We start from the raw sequence: 20,866 nt of genomic DNA, 5'->3' as shown, positions 1-20,866 counted from the left end.
GAGCTGCCCCAGGAGGCATCCTCCAGGGACAGGTTTGTCTAAAAGGGCGGCAGAGAACATGGGAGAGTGCCACAGCCCCAAGAGCCCTGAGCCAGCGTCCACCAGAGCCCAGCTCCCGCATCAACTGCGGTGGCCCCAAAGAGAGCAGCCCCGAAGAGAGTACAGCCCCCAGCTCCCGCCCCAGCGCTCTTTGCGGAGGTGTGGCTGTTTAGAATATTGTAGCAGTTGAATGAAATGATGCACTAAAAAGCTACTTCTTATAATATTTGCCTGACTCCAAACTGAGAATATTGGGAGAACTCTACAAAATTAGTGCATGCGTTGGGACAAAAATTTCATCATTGAACCCTCATCCCACTCTCAAGTAGCCTCGTGCCACAACTCCTGTCATAAAAACTGAGCTTGCTCCACCTCCTGTACCAAAACTTTGCTGCTCTGGTGGTCAGAAACTCTCACCCATATTTCACCTGTAATTTAACCACGGCCCATTTACCCTCACTTATTCTTGCTGCCAGCACTGTGCACACGTTTTTCTCCCTCGCCTAATAGCAGATGATGATTTATTCATACACAGTGTCTTTCCTGTTTTGTTTTGGTTTTGTAAATGCTCTCTCAAATGCTGTATCTTCCATTCTTCACCAATCCCTCTCTACACTCTTTTCAGTAAGAAGAGCCTCAACGTTTCCAAGAACTAAGCTGAGACCACAGAAGCATGAATTTGACTGCATAGAAGGAGGAGAAAACTCTAGCTGTTGTCCTTAGTGCAGCAAGAGGAGGGGTCGTCGAACAGCTTACCTGGATAGAAAGAATTTGAAGAAACAACCCTATCAAATACTCGGGGAGAAGAAATTAAGGTGGGAATTAACCAATTTACTATGCCAACTATCATTTCTATGTCTTCCCCATGGGAAAGCTGCACCCATGAGTGCATTGTGCAGACAACTTATGGTCTTCAGCAGGAGATTCTGGCTCCTGAAAGCAGGACAGCAAAATGGGAGGGACTGGATGAGATGCAGAAATTCAGCAGCTGCACATTCAGGGACATCATTTCCAAGCAATTGAGCCAAATCCTGCTAAGGAGGAGGAGGGAGAGGTTCACAGAGGATATTTCAGCAGTCTCATAGAGCAGGCCCAAGTCCATTAGGACAGCTGCCAGCTCAAGGCAGCATTCAGGTGGTGAAGCAGGATGTGGGCCAGTGTTGGATCTTCCCCACTGAGAGCTGCTGAGTTTGCATATTCTGGCATTGAAAGTGTCCCTCTAGAACTTGGAGCTAACCAGAAGGAAGGAGCAGGTTGGAGTGATGGCAGTCTCTCTCATCAGGTAAACAGATGGGGGAGACGGTAACCTTGGAGAAAATCAGGGGGTGATCACTAGATCTGTCCCTCTTGCAAACAAAACAACAGGCCAGAGAACGTAAGTGGACATACTGGGATGGAAAGTAACCACAGAGTCACTCAAATATGGTGCCAACAACACAGCTGAAACACTAGTAGCTCCCTAAATGTTTTAAGCCTAAGAAATAAGAAGGGTGAACTGGAACACATACTACAGTAAGAAAACACTCATGTATTAGAAAGACTGTGAAAGTGAGGCAATGAGTGGACCACCGTCACACAAAGATACAACATGCATGGCACAGACAAGAGTAGACTGTGCTCGTGGTGCAGAAATGATCAGGCTAAGAATGGCAGTGAGTAACACAGATACTGCAAGAACTGAAATCCCAGCCCTAAACATGAAGAACAGTAGTTCTGCATTACTGGAGAGCTATCTCTGTACTCCTGTCTGCCCTGCCAGGATGGCAACACCAACTGCAACATGCGGAGGAAGATGCAGAAAAGCCATAAGGGCAGAAAGCAAGCAGAGTGCTCAAAGGGGACTTTAATTATCCCTACACAGATTGGGCAAAATGGGATATAATGCAAAGATCACATTTTTAGGTGCTGTTTCAGAGAGCAGCTGCTTAGGAAGCCCAGAAGAACAGATGCAACTCTTAATTTGAAATGACCACAGAGGAGGTTATGGGACAAATTGACAAAAGTGAACACTAACAAATTGCAACAACAGATGGTATTCACCCTCCCTGTTTGAAAAGAGCTCCAGGATGCAATAGCTGACTACACGCACTAATAAGTGGCATGCAGCTTCTTTTCTAAAACAGATTTCGTACCTGAGGAACAGGAGGTGGCACACGTGGTGACAGTGTTCTGAAAAGATCCCAGGTGAGATCCTGGTGCCTACAGGTCTGTAAACCTGGTGTCAAATTACCAGAAATTACAGAAACAGAGTAAAATCAATGGAAATACAACATGTGGAAAGAGTTAACCTGGCTTTTGTAGGTTTGCCTCACAGACCTATTGGAGTTCTTTGAAAAGGTCAACAAGCCTGTTGATAAGGGTGATCTGGCTAATATAGGCTGCTTGGATCTCCGAAAGGCATTTGACAAGGCCCCCACAAAAGATTTCTCAGGAAACTAAGCAGCCATGGCTTAAAAAGGAAAGTTCTTGGATAAACCATTGGTTAAAAGATAAAAACAGAGGGTAGAGGGCATGGTCTTTCTTACAAGAGGGGAATGGCACCAATGGCCTTCCACATGGAGCTTTGCCAGGACCCATACTGCACAACCTGTTTGTAAATGACAAGAAGCAGCTCAACAGTGAGGTGACAAGATTATTCAGGAGAGAAAACAGGGGGGGGCATCTGTGAAGAACTGCAGAAGGACCTTATTAAACTAAGTGACTAGGTAACAGACCAGCAGAAGAAATTAAATGTAGATAAATGTAGTGATGCACATGGGACAAAATTCCAGCTTCACATTAAAAAATTATGCCCTTTGAACTCTCCATAGAAATGTCAGCTTCATAGTTGCTCAAAAAGGCAAACTAAATTCTAGGAATCGTTACAAAAGGAATAAAAAGCAAGGCAAAGAATATACTGCAGAAATATCTACACATATTTCCCTCTTAGCCCCTCCTTCCCCATCACTTTTGAACCATCTGACCCTATTCAAGCATTAGTAACAAATCTCAAATATTTTAAGTTCCAAAAATTCAATCTCACTACTAGACACTAGAGAAAACACAGCAGAGTCACAAAACAGAGGATCATTAATCCCAGCAGCCTCAGAAGGATTTGTTGCATGGCATACACCCCTCTACTTTAAGTGTAACTATTTTAACACTTCTGCAGTAACAGCCCAAGAAAGTAGAGCACGGCAAGCAGTAGCTATGCAGTTCTTTCTGATGTAAGAACTCAAATTCACCCAACCTGATAAATATGTATCTGTCTCCAAAACTCAAGGCATATTTAACAGCTGTTCCATGACTTTATTCTCTAATAACTATCTATACTAGCAATAAAATCTGTTTTTATTAAAAAGGAAATAACTACTAAAGTAACGTGCAACAAATAAACTAAAATTAAACACTAAAATTTTGAACACTGTTTTTTCCACAGTTTAGGGGCTTTTTTTAAAGATACGTTCCATCAGTTTTGTGGAATTTACCCTGCAATTTTCTGTGAGCTGAAGTGACTGACAGCAGCAACCAAGATACCTCAGGCAAACCAGGTCACTCAGACTTTTTCTTGCTGTTTCATGATTAAAGGTTGACCACAAAAACCTTTACTTTCTCCAGAATGACATGCTTGGTTGGTTAAATATGCAGGCAATTAACACAGAGATAACATGCATTTAAATGGAGGTCCCATTGACCCCCATCTCCTGGCTGCAACCTTTGCTCTGAAAGCAGACAGCTTAGCAAAAATATTCAATTAATAAAAAGCCATGAAGGGCAACAAGTCCATTTTAATTCATTTAAAAACAAATGCTGTTTACTGCTCCATATTTAATAAGTTAATAAACAACACCACCACAACTAATACCACAAGCAACAAGGGCATGTGGCTGAAAGATCTTTATAGAGATCATATAAATAAAATATCTGGGTTTTTTTCCTTTGTTTAGATAAAACAGAATGTTCTACAAGTAATGAAGTGAACAAAGCCTGTTGTCTTATACAGTTGAGCCCCATCTTTCCTGTTCATGTCCTATCCCAAGCGTGACACTACAACTTGCTGTAGTAACTCCAATCCCCCATCCCAAGCATTCCTTACCTACCCTTTCCTCCAATACCCATACCTCCCTCCCAAACTCCTGGTTGGGCAAAACCAGCACAAGCTCTGACTCCACCATAGATAAGCAAGTGGTGATTTACTGCGGTTACTTTAGGCGGAGTAAAACTAAACCCACCCTGCATTTCCTGCAGCAGGAGCACTGAGTCTCCAACTGCACATAGCTGCCCGTTTTCCGAAAATATTTAACTCTGATGTATTTGAAAGTTCCAGTCCTCTGGCACATATGCTTGAAACTGGCCACTAAGTTGTAAAATTCTACGTGAATAAAAAACTGAAATCTTGGCAACTCTGAAATTATAAACCGAACTAAGACTTGGGGTTTTTAAAATAAAAGAAAAATTGAACTATTAGTAATTTTTTTAATCAAACTTGTAATTCAGGGGTCCAAAGAAACCACATATCACACCACTGCCATCTAATGGAAGAAAACATCAGCCGATCATTGGTCCTGAGGAAGACCCAGACAAAAACTATTTCATCAAGTAGGAGAGTTGTTTCTACCACCCCTAACATGGCCTCCTCCTTTTCTCATATATAAATTTAGCTCTCCTCAAAACATTCTGGGTTGAAAAAAACTCACTAAATGTTATCCAAATGTATGACTATTCTCAGGAGAGCTGAAAGACTGGTTTGGGGTTTTCTTTTTTGGAGAATTCAGTATTTCAAAAAAATTGTTATTTAACTGCATTAAAAGTCATAAAATTACTCACAGTACCTAAATTAATTGTGTACCCTGCTCTTTTTCAAAGCCCTGGGCTGCAAAGTCCATAGGACAAGATTGTCTTTTAATTAATTTTTATAGAGTACAATTGTTTTCTGTACCATTGATTAGCACCTAGAGTTTTACTGCTGTACAGCTACCATAACCTAAATAGATGGAGTAATATTAATAATGCCTACCAGTTCCTTCCCTAGAACTGGTGTGGGTGGGTTTTTTGTTCAGTGTTGAGGGAGCTACATCTTTATTGCCAGAGGTTATGATTTTTCTCCTGTGTTGCACATACATTCCTACTCGAGCAATCCTACGCCATCTCCAGACAGGCAGCCCTCAAATACCCAGAGAGACAGATTTATTAAAAATGATGGCACAGTCTGTTAGTGTTTTACTTTCACAGTATATTTACCAAGAAAGAGAACATTTATTTAATTCACTTGGGTAAGAGAGTTCTACTCTTCTAAACAAAAGCCAGGGACGTGCATTAATAGGGGAAAATGCTAGCCGTTACTTCTCTGATTGCTGGCATACCGCAGAAGTGAAGTCACGCTATAATTAACAGATCTGATTCAGAATGGTTCCTGTTGTGTACCTGTGTCCAGTAGGAGTCTGTCAATTGGATTTAGTATCAAATTGTTCCTATACCAAGTTATCATTTGTTTTGCATATACTGTATAATCTGAGAGCACATGATGGAGTTGGCTCTAGCAAAACTAAGGAGCCAGGCACCGTCGTCCTCTGCCTCTGCCTGGGGGCTTCCACAGGTCAGCTGCTGCACTGAAGGTCTTCAGACTTTGGAGAAACCAACTTCTCAGCAGAGTACCACCACTTTTAGAAGAGATGACCTGCCTTCAAGCAACCAGAGGCCAAACAGATTTACTGATATATGAGATGCTCTATCATGGCATCAGAGAAAAAAAGTTTAAGCAAAGTGATTCTGCAAGACAGTTGAAAAAGCCAATGCATTGCAAGTAAGCTTTCAACAAAGCTGATTATGAGCCGCTGTTCAAAGAGAAAAGAATTTCTCTTCTACTCACTTCTGTGATATGAAATAGATATTTCCAAGTCTGCTGAGACCACTAAGAGTCTACTAACATTACCCAGTCCCAAAATGCACTTCAAACACATGCCAAGCTATTGCAAAGTTTTATACAGACCAATGAATCAAAACATTAATCACTGTGTATAAATGGAAATTTTACTTTTTTATTTCTCTGGAAGGAAACAAAATTAAACCAATTATTTGCCAGCGATATGGGCCTGCAAATTTTGGAAGCAGTAAATTAAGAATAATCACAGATTAGATACGTCACAGAATACTTGAGCATCTTGGGTCTCCTTACAGAAAATATTTGCTAGGCCACGAGTTCATTTATGAAAAGATAATGACCCAGGAAATATTTTCCTTAATTGCAAAGAAGCCATTTAAGAAAGTGCCTGGGGAACTAATTAGAAAGGAGTTTCCTCTGTAGAGGACCTGGCTTTAAACTCGATAAGCAATTTTTAGAGGACTTGCTTGAGACAGAGTACTTAGTCAAGAATGTTTGCTGAGGTGCAGCAACATTTTGCAGACATGGAGGCATGTATGTCTCCGAGTCCTCACCATGGCAGGGCAGCGGCCCAGTGCTGGCACACTCTAGCTCAGCACGACTCATCAAACCCTTTCCTATTTCACTTCAGTAGATGTGGAAAGAATTCAAAAATATACAAACAAGAGAATCTCTACCTCCAAGCTAAAGTGAGATTTTGCAAAACACTCACATGTTTGCCAAGACACTTATAACGCCTGCTCACCAACCCAACAGGTGCCAGGAAAATAGTTCACCCAACAGCATCACATGCTCCCACTGAGTGTCATTGCTTCTTTACATTACCTAAACATCCATAAATACAACATCTGTAAGTTCAAGGGGATAGCTACATATATATTTTTGAATACACATATGCACTATTTCATTTTCCCCATCTAGTTTCTGGTAACTTCTTAAAATGGTCAGATTTACACAGCATCATAGTTCATGAGCCTGCAGATCAAACAAGCTTTCATTTGATAAGGTAGGGTGTGAACTTACCACACAGTGAACAACCTCATGGTTTCTTATTGGCAATTCTTTCACTTTATTTTAATGTATGCCTGCCTTTACAGTGTTTAGATGTCTCCTTTAGGCATTTTTCCTAAAGACTTGGCTCCCAGTCTCATGTGGTTACACAGTAATATCACTTTTTTATTTAAACAGAAAAAAAAAATATCTTAACCTTTACTTATAAAAAACCACAGGACTGAAACTAAAGTTTCAAGAAACAGAAAACAAACTAAAGAAACCTCCAAACATTTATAAATTTTAAACAACTAACCTCATGATGTGTAATGTAACTCTTGTTATCAAAAAACTTAGCACGGCAAGTTTGCTTTTTGTTGTTGTTGTTGTTGTTCACTGTTTTGAAATGGGACTTAGTGACACTGCTGAAGATTTTGTCCTTCTAACGCAGGAGATGTGGGTTTATCAGCTGGCTTGCTAACCAGAATTGGCACAACTCAGCATAGTTTGTGTCCTCTGTTCAAGACACCCAGGACCAGAAGGATCAGATTAGTTGGGGCTGCTACAGGTCAGTAGTGAGATGGATCAGCAGAGCCATAGATAAAACTTGCTGAGCACCTGCCCACACTCAGAATCTATCCAGCCTTCACAAACGCCTCACTGTCAGAAGTCCTGCTGAAGTAAAATATTCCATATTGCTACACTTACAGCAACTTGTAAACTATTATGCCACTGATTACATGAGACTTTGGAGTGCATCAAAAAAAAGACACCCCCCCTCCCCCCAAAAAAGCAAACAAACAAACAAAACTAATGCACAAAAAATCACCACTTCTATTGTCTATGCCGGCATCAAAAATAAGATTGATTTATTTGTTACACAAGTCTAAAGTTTCAAAATTAAATAAGTCTGTTTTACAAATTATTTACTTTCTACAAGATCCATTTCCCCTTGAAGCACGCTGTGCATGCCCTCCTAGTGTGAACAGTTTACAGTCTGTGATCAGGCACAGACCTACTTGGCTGGATTTTTTTTCTGTCTCAAAATGGCAATTCTGAGAATCATAAATAACACAGCACAGTTATTGCAATTTCAGCTTATTCCCAATAAATAAAATTTATTAACTAAATAGCTTTCTATGTAGCTGTCCTGGTTTTGGCTGGGATAGAGTTAATTTTCTTCCTAGTAGCTGGTATAGTATTATGTTTTAGATTTAGTATGAGAAGAATGTTGATAACACACTGATATTTTCAGTTGTTGCTAAGTAATGTTTATACTAAGTCAAGGATTTTTCAGCTTCTCATGCCCAGCCAGCAAGAAGGCTGGAGGGGCACAAGAAGTTGGGAGGGGACGCAGCCAGGGCAGCTGACCCAAAGTGGCCAAAGGGATATTCCATACCATTTGATGTCATGCCCAGTATATAAACTGGGGGGAGCTGGCCTGCGAGGGATCGCTGCTCGGGAACTAACTGGGCATCAGTTGGCGAGTGGTGAGCAATTGCATTGTGCATCACTTGATTTGTATATTCTAATTCTTTTTTTTTTTGTTATTGTCATTTTATTATTATCATCATCATTATTATTTTTCTTTCCTTTCTGTCCTATTAAAGTGTCTTTATCTCAACCCACGAGTTTTACTTTTTTCCGATTCTCTCCCCCGTCTCACTGTGTGGGGGGGCAGTGAGCGAGTGCCTGTGTGGTGCTTAGTTGCTGGCTGGAGTTAAACCACGACAGCAGCTTAGCTCTTTCTTCACTAGCTTATTATTTTACACAGACTTGCTTCGTGTTGCTAGTCACAACCAAATTGTGCCATTTTAAGTGTAATAGGAATAAGAATTAATAAAGTGAAAATGCATAATTGCATACGATCACAAATAACTTTTAGTCTTCACAGAATATGTGCAAAAACCCTACTGTCTAAAATTTAAAGTTATGAAAGTATTTTGTCTAACATACACACCAAAGTATATCTACTATATGCTTATAAGCTTTGTTTATCAGAACACCAGAGCAGAAGCCTCCAGCTCATTAAGCTCCAATGCATTAGGGTACTTACGGATGCTGGTGAACTTAAGCAGATGAGTAGCACCACTGACAAAAGGCAAGACAGACTCCTTTTGGGAGATATGAAGCGACACTTTATCATGCCATTCCAATTACCTCCAACACTTATAGTAAGCCTCCAGTTATCTCATTTTTGTTACACAAATAAACTCTCAATTTATAAAATAGGTCATGGTAAGTTTTAAGTCCTGATCTAAAAACAGCAAGGCAACTGGAGAAATAAAATTGTATGTGATATATGGTGGGTTAACACAGATGACCTCATGGCATTTTTTTTTACCATAAACCCACCGCAATCCTAATGACTGCATATCTGCATCCCCAGTTTTCGTATCTTAAAAACGAATAGATCATTGCTAACATTTCTCAATACGAAAAAGTCATAATGAAATATTAAAATTATAAGTAGAGTCTCTATAGTTCCCCTCATCATGTTAGGCACATTTCTCTCCTAAGACAAACACTACTATTCAACAATCAAGTCATTTATGGTTTGAAAAAATATACATAAAATGAAGAATACACAGTTGAAGTGTTTGTCTCCTACAAATTACTGATTCATAGGTTTTATTTTTTTAAAAAATTCCCACATGTGGGATTTTGGACTTTTAGTCATTCTCCTGTGCTCATCTTCTAAGGTCCTAGCAAAATACTCGAAATCATATGAGCTCCTGATTAAACCAGGAAGTAAATCTGCATGCATGCAATTACAGTGTCTGCAAGGGCAGATGCAGATGACAGTAATTCATACTCTAAGAAATGGGCTTGTGTATTTGGCAGATTAACTGTTCTGTATTCCATTGCTATGAGGTATGGAAACTGTACTGTGAAACAACCATTACTCATTCCCTCGGCTCTAAGCACGTAGGTCTATCAAAGGCAAGCCAGTCTGGAGAGGGCGGAGGGCGAGGGCTGGAAAGAGAAGAGTCTACACGTTTCAGATTAACGCTTCTCTTGAATGGTTTCTTTTATTTCATTTCCCCTACTTTTTAAATTAGCAAATACAGTAGACCCAGAGGGAAATGCAAGGGGGAGAAGGAAAGAGGGGAGGGAAAGGGAAAAAGCAAAAGCAGCCAAAACTCTCCAACTTGTTCGTTAGGGTTTTTGTGTTTGAACATCTGAATGAATCATGTGTCTGTTTTTCATTATTCTCCATATGTGATAGTTCCCTGCTTTGTTCAGTGATTTCTGGCCATTTTGTCATGACTGTGTTTATTTTGTTTTATATCTTGTTCTATTACAGGGTGATTGTTGCTTCTCCTCTGCTTCACTTAGTTGTTATGCCACCAACAAAGAGCAATCTGAAAATGAGAGGTTACGTCAAAAGGTTTCCCTAGTGAACTCCCTTGCAGCACATATGATTACTTTAGACCCAACTGCTTAATTCATACCAGGGAGAAATCCTCAGGTAACACTACTCCTTAGCACAACAGGAATGTGGTGGGTATCTTTTTAATAATCTGAGGAATAGTAGAGAATTACTTCAAGTCCATTGCAGAGTGTTTTCCTTGTTTTTCCAAGAGGAAACCTAACACTTCTTGCTAAGCAGTAACCTCTTTTAACAGATCTTCTATTACATGGGGTATTCGAAATAATTTCTTTGCTATATTAACTATTTTCCACTTTCAGCTCTACTCCATACTTTGGTTAACACACAAATGATGCTGAAAGAGATTCTGAAATCTCCAATCATGTGATAACTTCTTCCATCATCTCCTTGAATTTAATCCACGCTACTGCACTGGATACACATCACGGGATGGTGTGTTCATTTAACAAGATACCTCATACTTTGTGGAAGGTGAGTGAGATGCAAAAGATTGGAAACAAATTGCCTGTTTTTTTGCTTTTTGTTGTTTTGTTGTTTTTTTTAAAGGAACGAATGTGGGCCCCAGTGTATTAGAGAGACTTTCAACTTCTGGAAAAAGCTTAGAGCAAATAGTCATATAAATCCATTCACAGACCCTCAAAGGAAAGAGGAGATTAGTACCACGCAGCATGGATATAACAAGAATAAATAATGTCAGATTGTACTTCCATCGAGAAGTATGTAACTAGTCTTACAGATAGGTAAGTACTACATAATTTAGTTAAACCTTGATTGTCTCTCATAACTTGAGAAGATAGGAGAAATAAATCTAGCTAAAACTGCTGTGATGTAGGTGCCAAACTGAATAACAGATCCAATTAAAAAAAGTTCTCAATGGCTACCTGGTGTACTGAGAGGGCTTCCTCAAAAGCCTTCCCCAGGTCTGTTGTTATTCAGTCTTTTCCAAATTATCTTGTCCAGTGGATTAGAGAAATCATTTATTAACTGTGAAGAGGATACTAAAGAGGTAAGTGCTGCAAGCACTCTGAAGACTTAAGATTTGAGAATAATCTTAGCAAATTAAGGAGTAGCTGGAAAAAAAAATGGGATAAAATTCAATACAGACAAATGAAAAGTGCTAGCCTTAGGAGGGAATAATCAACAGCACAGAGCAGAGCACACAATAAGGAATAGGAATGCCTGACTGGCAGCAGCGCTGGAGAAAAGAGTAACAGAACCAGGGGCTGCAGAGAATCTCTTAGCGTATATCAGCAATGTTGTTTTCATGCAACACCCTGTGCCTCAGAAATGTATCTATGTTTTAAATACACATGGTTATTTACATGGATATAGCAACAAAGGAGAGTCATGTGATCACAGAGAAGACAAATTAAATAACTTCTCCACACTATTTAAAATGGTAAGATTTAGGCCATCTGATATCCTGTGCCCAGCTTTAAGGTCTTCAAGTAAGAAGTGACCTAGAGAGAGATCAGCAAAGTGCAATATAATCAGAAACTTAAAACAAATTGCCTTTAAGGAGAAAGTGAAAGGACCAGTGTTTAGTCTAAGGAAAAGTTAACGGCAGACGCATGGCAGTCTTCAAATATATATGTTTGCTGAAAAGGGGAAGGGAATAAACTGTTCTGCATGTCCACTGGGGATAAGAAAAGAAGCAATAGGCTTAAATTGCATCAAGGGAGATTTGGGTTAGACATTAGGAAAGGCTTCATTATAGTGAGGAGAGGGAGTGCTATCACATATTGCCTGAGGAGCTTGAGGAATCTCCACTGCTGGAGGCCTTTGAGCAGTGGGCTAGAGCTGATCCTGCCCCAAGGCAGGTCCTAATCTCTTCAGGTCCCTTCCACTGATTCCTGGGAAGCTTTTTTTTTTTTTTTTTTTTTGGCAGCCTTATTGAAAAGGAAGGAAATTGTACCCAGCATTTAAAGCAGCAAGTCTATCCTTTTTATGCCACGAAGCATACTGTTAATAAATCCAATTACGTTTATGATCTTTTAATGGCACCACTTATGTCATAAAGATCCATCTTTGAAAACACAAATAAATATCTCTGCCCTACAGTGTAGTACAACAGCATGAAAGCAAACTTTTACAAAATTCCAACTCACTGTTATATGGCCTCCACTACAATAATGTCAAAGCTAACTGCAATATAAAGAACACCAAACCCAGATGTTTTTTCTTTCTCAAAATTCTACCATTCATATTCTTTACAATCTTTCCACTTCACATTTTGTGTTTCACAAACAGATCCATTCCTTTCTTTGTTTACCACTGGCAATGGGAGCAGAAGGAAGTTCTGATCACACGCCGCCATGTTTGTGGAGTGGTTACCAGTCAAACATGCGTTTAAAAACAAAACAAAAAGTTAAGAACAATCATAGAGCACACTTCCCCCAGACTGTCTCCACCAACCTTTAGGCACCCAGCTGAAGTATCTACACTGACAACACAGTGATCTCGGACAACCAAGATCAGCGGAGACAAATACATTTCTCTCTCCCATGGACTTCATCTCATTATTCAACATACAGCCCAGTTCAAATCCAACTCCATCCGCTTGATTTGTGTTGCCATTTCAGATGGACAAATTTCAGAAAAAAGATGAAAAGATGAAAAAAGGATGGAGTTGACACATGAGAGAGCAGAAAACACCTTAGTCTTGTATGGTAGCGGGACCTACATGTCCCCTGTCCCTAAAGGAAGGCCTTAGCTGGAGCGTAAGCCAGTGAAGAGTGGCCCCAGGATAAGCCCAACCTACCTAATCACAGACTTTCTCTTTCTCATCCCTCACATCAGCAGCTCAGGCCCCTCCAGCTCTCCTAGGCCTGAGCCTCAACTCCTTCCTGCCCCAGAGCCCTATCCCCAAGTGTTCCTACCCCAAAGCCCTTCCTATCCTACTACAGCACTCTTTCTTCTTGTTAAACCAGCTCAGAGCCCATTCGATCCACTCAGCTCCTTTGTAGCCCCATCATGCTGCAAGTCCCCCTCTCCCTACAAGTCCCCATGCTGCACCTTGCCTCCAAAACTCAAATCTCCTGGCCACGCAGCAGCCAGTGTCAGGCACGTCCATTGCCTCCTGGCTTTGAAGCTGCAGCACTCACATCTGTGCCCCCCCGGCCACCCTGCCACGGCTTTCTGCACCTGGCCCAGCCAGGTATGAGGGTATTCCTTCCTAATACAATCAAAACAAAACAAAAACCACAAAACAACAACAAAAAAACCAACCAGATTTTGTTCCTGATGTAATATTCAAAGAAATGCAGACAGAGCAACGTTATCAGAAGCCTGCCGGAACAGCGCTCCAAGGAAAAGCACATCCAGGCAAAAGCAAACACACAGTGCCGCTTCTGAGGATGGCCCGTGACTGATCAGGTTGGTGGAGTCTTCCAAGACTAGAACTGCAGTCTTCCAGTCTACTTTTCTCTTGAGTGGCTAATGAATGCTGTTGTGGCAGCCAATAGGTAAAGGGACACAATTCTACAAACTGCAAGAACATCATTGGTACAGCTGGCAGGATTTTGACCCGTCTTGTAATTTCCCCAAATGTCTTCCTGTCTTCCTTTTCTTCTTCTCTTCCCACCCCATCCGGCCACTCGTGAGATATTCCCGTACTGCAGTACTTTTTCTTTTTACTAACGCATATAGAAATGCTGTCCAGAATGTGCTTCTTATCAGAAGAACCCACTTTAGTAGATCTTATTATTCCAAAAGGATTCTGTATATCACTACTGTAAAGTTACGGAGTCATTTTAAAGCAGAGCTTCTCCCCCATACACTTGATGGCTCTTCAGACTGGTAAATGAATAACAATTGTAGTCCTGAGATACTACTAGACATGTTAGTCAATATTTATCTAGGCAAATAAAGCTATACATACACACATGAAACATGCTATAAATCACTAAAAAAATGTTTCCATACATTAGCAGAAAAATTAAGAACATAAAACTGGAAGAGGAATCATTTTTATATCTTGGTATTGCAACTCGTGGATCTATTTGTGTCATAAAGAATACTTTCTTCTTCCAATAGCATAGGCCAAGACTTCACAAAAATAGAAAAAATAAACCAGGTTTTGCTTGGGAATCTTTTCCCAAAGGTTTCTCATTTTTATATAGGAAATCAATTTGCATCACTGATGATATCATTCAAATCAGATAGCACTATGTGGTTAGAAGGTAATTTACTTTTCTGCTGAAGCAATTTGATACTTGTTCTGATTTGTGATTTTCATTTTGTTTGTTAATGAAAAAAATTAATGAGCAATGTTACTGGAAACACAACTCAAAGCTTTGGCATTATTAAATATGTTTGTAATATACTGTACATTATGTTGATTGCACAGTTGGAGCCAAAGCCTTGGCAGTCAAGCCACCAGTCAATCATTCAAACAGACAATGAACTCACAGGGTAGGCGTTTTGCACGTACCTTTGCACTGATTTGTGTTTTTGTCAAGAATTGCCTTTGTGGATACAATTTTCCCATACCTATGGAGAAAACAAAAACCAGAAATACGTGTTATTATATTTTAATAACATAGATAGTTATTTTTGCATACATATAACACATACGCTAGGAAGAGATCTAGTGCTCTTGAAAAATGTTTGCCTGATACTCCTGGAGAGGTTCCTTCTGCCACTGCAGTTCAACCAACACCTTTAGAGTCCACCTGAGAAGCACTGGTTATTTGCCACATCCTGTCCGTCTCTGGTCACAGTGCTGGACTGCCAGCATAAATGCCAATTATAGCAGGGATTTTAAGACATCAGCACCGGTAAAGATGTTTCTTTGGTTAATTTAATTAGGTTTGCTTAAAAATATTTTTTTTTATTTTTAGCTGTCAAACAAGGTTTGTTTTAATAGAGATGGACCAGATTCCTCCAGGATTAACAGAAATGCAGGAATTATGGTCATTTTTTTACACGTATGCACACAAAACTGCTCATGTGTTCATCCATGCCTGCGTACATACACTCTAAACTTCTGTTTTGGATAAACAGAAGTATTGAGGTTTATGTGCATCTCCTAGCTCTTTCCAAGATGAATGTTAATACTTATTTGAACTTATATTGCCTCCCATAGATAGCATGGCACTGCACTGCAATTCGATAGACTTAACGTGATGAAGAGGGAATTTGGGCAGCTACAACTTGTTGCATTAAGCAACTAGACCATAAAATAGGTATCTGTCTTTACCTCACAGAGGTTAAGATTAAAAATGCAGACTTAATAGTAAGTATCACAAAACCCTGGTAAGAGATCACAGATGGCGGCATTTATGGATGAATAAGGAAAATAATTTTATTTCTCAAGTCACTGATATGTCTTGGTCTCTGCTTCAATGAAGAGAACTTCCTCTTAAATGTCCTTTCCCAGATTTTTTAAAAAAGCATTAGTGGCACTCTGATAGATGGGCTTTCGTTTGAAAGACTTTTCCATGGAACGCAACTTTCACCGCCAATGAAGGATGTATTACTATAAAAGATTGTAATAAAATTGTATCTTCTAATAGCAAAGCAACACCCATGTAAAACAACCAACGGTTCATCAATTATAAACTACTGAAATGTATGGCAGACCAATTTTTAATTGGTTAATCTTTATTAACAGCAATATAAATTTGGTGTTACTGACTTCTACTTGAAGTCCAGAAACCACGATGTGGAAGACCTTGCTGTAATTCCCTTCTCTGCCTCAGGAGGAAACCCAAGTCTCCTACTGTACAGAAAAGGAGTCTAAGGGCAGCTACAGCACTGTACTACATATTCAAGGCCATGCTCTTCTCTGTCCTACCAGTCTATAAACATACCCAGTAAACCAGGAAAAAAAAAAAAAAACCAACAGACAGGGAACCAAAGAGGGAATGGTACCATCACTAATAGGGAAAAGGGACCTTTGGGCTTCACTCTGGGACCTAGCAAACACTTAAATATCTCATGAAGGGGGAGCAGCACCAACAAGAAAGACTGGGAGCAGCCTGTTTGAACATACTCTTTGGTACCAGCACAGATTTGAGGCAGTTTCATGCCTGACAAAGTTCACAGCTGAAGTTTCCACACTGTGAGTGACGTGTAAGCACTTAGCTTTAGATACAGGCCACTGTCTCTCCATCTCTCTTTACTCTGTTTTCGTGACTGATGCAAAGTGAGACTTTCCATTTCACTGTTTTTCCCTTCCAGAAGAACCCACAAAAGCATTTGTTTCCATTTGACTTTCATTTTGGGGGAAGGAAAACATGTTTTGCTTTGGTTTATTTCAGACTGAAACCAGTCAGGAGGAGGGCAAACTGACCTAAAGGCATTAACAGTTTGTGCAATCTAAGTTGAGCCCCAATTCAGCCATCTTTTAGGAACCAAAAAAATCGTACAAGCCTTCCTCACCTCCACACCTCCCCCTTTTTTGGCTGGCTCAGTAGGCAGGCAGGATTTTGTGCTCTGAAGGCAGGCATAATCCATTGTATGCTCCACCATGATGCGTACGTGGACAGGTAGTTGTGGGTCTATTTTGCCATAGCTGGTTCCACTCCAAACACATACATAGCAGATTTAATGTTAACCATGAGATCACATGCTTTTCTAACCTCAGGTGTTTCCAGAACTGGGGCCTTTATACTCACTTATGTTCCACTTAATTTTGTAATTCTTCATGGTAATACCTGAAGTTGACTTTGGCCTCAAAGACATTAGAGCACATATCTTAAGAAGGCAAAGCCAAATTATCTGCCAGTGTGATTTATGGTTGTTCAGTGGGCCAACTTACCCAGCAGGAAATTTGGCCCACATGGTGCATCTTCATTTATTTGATTTATTTAGATTTAAAATCAAATTCATGAAAAGCATGCAAAAACATGCCTATCTTGTACAGCAAAGGGCCTCTGACAGATATATGGAAAAAGAATCCAACAAAAATCAGCGGCTAACCCACAACAACCTCAAATAAAACACAACCCCTACCTAAACTTCCGCCAACAAAAACTAACACCCAGCCTCCATTTCAGTCCAGCCACTCCTAATGAATTGATATGTTGTTTCATCCAAGTCATGTGAGAGCTAAAAGTTAACATTTCTTGCCAGCAGCGACAGGCATTTGTGGTTCCACTGCTTTTATTACAGATTTCCCAGAGTTATTTGCTACATACTGTGATCCTGCAAACACTTAGTTACACTAGAGATTTTACTCACAGAAGTAATTCTGTTCAGTTCAGAAGAGGTTTCCTCCTGCACATAAAGTTACGTGCACACCTTCACATTTGCAAAAACAGACATCAGAGTGGTAAGAGGCACCACAATAACAAACACTGTTATAGGCAATTAGCCATATGCAGGCGATTTAATCTACTGCTATAAACCTTGAGCGCTACCACAAGAAAGTAATTGGAATTAATTTGGACACTGTTTTCCTAAATATTTCAAGTAATTATTTTACAGTAATCAGAACATCAGTTCTGATGAAGAATGTTAGTTTGTGTGCTGCATGAAATCAGGAAGGTATTTTGTTCCTACAAATGTAGTCATATTTCTTTCTTGCAGTCATATTTCTTTCTTGCATGTGTGGAGACTGGTATTAAGTTATGTCTCCTCTCCAAAGTTGTTTGGCTTTCTGTCTGTGTGACCTTTAATTGTAATCTGATTCACCCAGAAGTACCAAAAATGTATTCTTCAATGGGAACACCCACAGAAATAAGGATAAAGTGCATCACAACACCTGGCCGCTTGTTTTCTTATCTTTAAATGGAAACTACTATAAAATTCAACAGCCTGCACACCTCTGTTCTACAAACTACTGATATTAATAATGTAAAAAAATACCAAGTATAGTTTGCTTGCTGTGAGAAAACACGAGCACTGTTTAATTTCCTCCTGAGTTACAGTGCATGGAGGTAGTCTTTCAAAGATTTTGAATCAAAAATTCCGGTCAGAAAAAGATAATTGTGGAATTGAGTTCACCTCAATGCCTTATTACCAACCCTTCAACATAATGACTGTATCATTAAGGAAAACCTACTGCATCACAGTATCCAAGGGAATAGACAGAATGAATCTGTGAGATGGCTACCTCAAGAAAGTGTCTACTGAACATCTGAACTGAAATCACTATTTAAAAGATTTCCAGGCATACAACATGTTGTTTTTCATTACATTCTTCCCAAAATGTTCTCTAAATGCATAGTAAGCACAAATAAAATTGTTTACATGCTTTTTAAAAAATCATTTTAATCCCTTATATTCAATTATGCTTTTAATCTTTTCCTATGCAATAATTTTCATTTAAAACCAGGTGGTCAGATATTTGAAAGAGCTTCCATGTCAGGAGCAATGACACAGACTAGAACTTCAGCTCATTAAAGAAGGATCTAAGCAGTGAGATGGTGACTAGTTGTCTTCATTGTTCCTCATAATACATAAGGACTGTCAAGAAAATTATAAGGTTTAAAAATTGCAGAAGGTGGTACCTCCCCAGAACTGAGAGATACTTGGGGAATTCATTGACACAGCCTGTGCTGATGCCCCACAAAGCGCATCAGAGCTATCAGACAGCTTTTAGGATGGAAAATTTGTCATGAAATTAAAAGCAAAGACACATTTGTGGCCCTGGAAGTCACATACTGCCAGAAAGCGGGAGAGGATACCAGAGTAGTATCATTGCATGTTGCCCTTGTTTTAACATCGGGGCCTCCACAGCTGCTGAAACAAATTCCTGTCTGACCCAGCCCAGCCATTCTTACGTTCCAAGAGAACATTAATTTGGGGGCGGAAATACCTTCTTACAAACATAAACATTTCTACCTTCTCTTGTATATATCGGTTGGGGTGAAACTGTTCAAGTCATCTGATATCCACTATTAAAATTACAAAGGTCACTTAAAAAAACTTCACTTACAAATGGTGGTAACGCACACCGTGTCACACGGAGGGTAGGGCGTAGGGAAGACCCCACAGTGCTGCGCACAGAGAAACAATCTCCCTGCTCAGTCCCGGCTATGGAGCTATGTCAAAAACCACTCTCAAGAGCCCCATCCCAAAGCACCCCACATTTTCTGACTACTCAGCAGACTCGGCAAAGATGCAAGCAATACAGAATAAGCACTTAATGTACATCAAAGTTGCAGTATCAATAGATCATTTCAAGAGCTTGCAGGCAGGCAGTCGATCAGCACTTACACTGCAGACAAAGCTCGACCTGGTCGTTCCTGGGAAGTTATTTGATAACTGCTGTTAAAATGGAGGTAGTTTCTGAAGGAAGCACTTCAGCTGCAAGTGATACCACTTGCAAGATGCGGGAGCCTTACCCACTGCCCATGCTGATCCCAAATCGAGAGGAATTTGCTGTCTCGCGGCACACAAAGGATTCGAGCCATTTCTGCTTCTGCCTGCAGGAAGCTGGGGGTGCAGGGAAGGCAAGCGGGAGACCCAGGGTCAGCAGGCAAGTGAGATTCAGCTGGGGACTAGCTCAAGGCAGAGGAACGAGGTGCCACCCGCCCCAATGCTGGCAGGCAATACGCCAAGGTGGGAAGCCTGCTGGGGGGACAGCTGCCACCGAGAGCCGCGGGGTCAAAGGAGGGATTTCCTGGGAGGCCAGACTGGTTGGGGCCACTCAAACTTTTCAGCTTTTCCATGTCACTACGGAAAACAAAAGCCTCTGGGATAGACATGTCTTAGTCTGTCCTCCAAGCCAGCCTTTGGGCTGGCTGTGGCTAGTCCTGTAATGCAAAACGGCCACCAGACTGGACAGGCCAAGTCTCTCGCCGCTCGCCTGACTCGGTGCTACGCACAGGCTGCCATCCTCATCTACAAGGCAGTAGGTGCTTAAGCATGTACCAAACACAGCTTTTGCCCAATTCTGGTTACTGCTTGTATGCTCTAAATTAATGTGAAACTTGGGATTTAAACCCAAGTAACCGGTGCACAGAATTCTCCCTTGCTTAGTTAAACCAATGGAGTTATCACATAATTTCCGAATTCAGAGCTTAATAATTACATCCCCAGCATTAGGGCTCACTCAAGGCCTCACGCATTGCTCAGAGCACAATTCACCCAACTGAAAACAGTCTGCATTTCTGGGCATGTAGGTAATATATGCTTTTATCTTGGGAACTTTTGTACTGGGATGAATTTGACCAGCAGTAATTGGATTTAGATAAGCAACTCTGAGGCTTTTTCATTCTTGTGAATTAATATATAAATAGCATAACTGCATTTATTTTGTTTAAAGCAGACTCTATTAGGAAAACCATGGATTTGTGGAGAAAAAAAAAGCCCACATTATGAAGGCCTAAAGTACAGAAGGAACTGCTGCAGGGTTTCTCAGAGAGATGTTATTCCTATAATACACTGCCACGTGAACTTAAGACATCCAAATACATACAAAAGAGAAATTCACTCAGAAAGAAAATTCTGATTTGCATGATCATTTCTGGGCATTTCATCTACTGCATGACATTTTCAATGCTTGTACTTTTTCTCAAAAATACAAAACGTTATCATTCTATCCATTAACAAAGATTGAGCTGCTTTGTTGCTTTTCTCTGTATATCTTTTCAATTAAAAGAAGGAAAAGTTTAGTCTTAACTATTTTATTC

At 40.2% G+C, this 20,866-nt stretch overlaps 1 protein-coding gene across 8 annotated transcripts in view; it reads right to left on the bottom strand.

The window, feature by feature from the left end:
- RBMS3 (RNA binding motif single stranded interacting protein 3) overlaps positions 1-20,866 on the bottom strand; it is a 724,940-nt gene that overhangs the window by 311,939 nt on the left and 392,135 nt on the right. For all 8 annotated transcript variants that reach the window (XM_075052929.1, XM_075052943.1, XM_075052937.1 and 5 more), the window contains one exon: positions 14,716-14,774. In XM_075052929.1, the coding sequence (XP_074909030.1) occupies positions 14,716-14,774 (59 nt within the window). The remainder of the gene's footprint in view (positions 1-14,715; positions 14,775-20,866) is intronic.

This window comes from Buteo buteo, chromosome 2 (genome assembly GCF_964188355.1).
Source record: "Buteo buteo chromosome 2, bButBut1.hap1.1, whole genome shotgun sequence".
Classification (NCBI taxonomy): Eukaryota; Metazoa; Chordata; class Aves; order Accipitriformes; family Accipitridae; genus Buteo; species Buteo buteo.
This window is presented reverse-complemented; position numbering and strand designations above follow the sequence as displayed.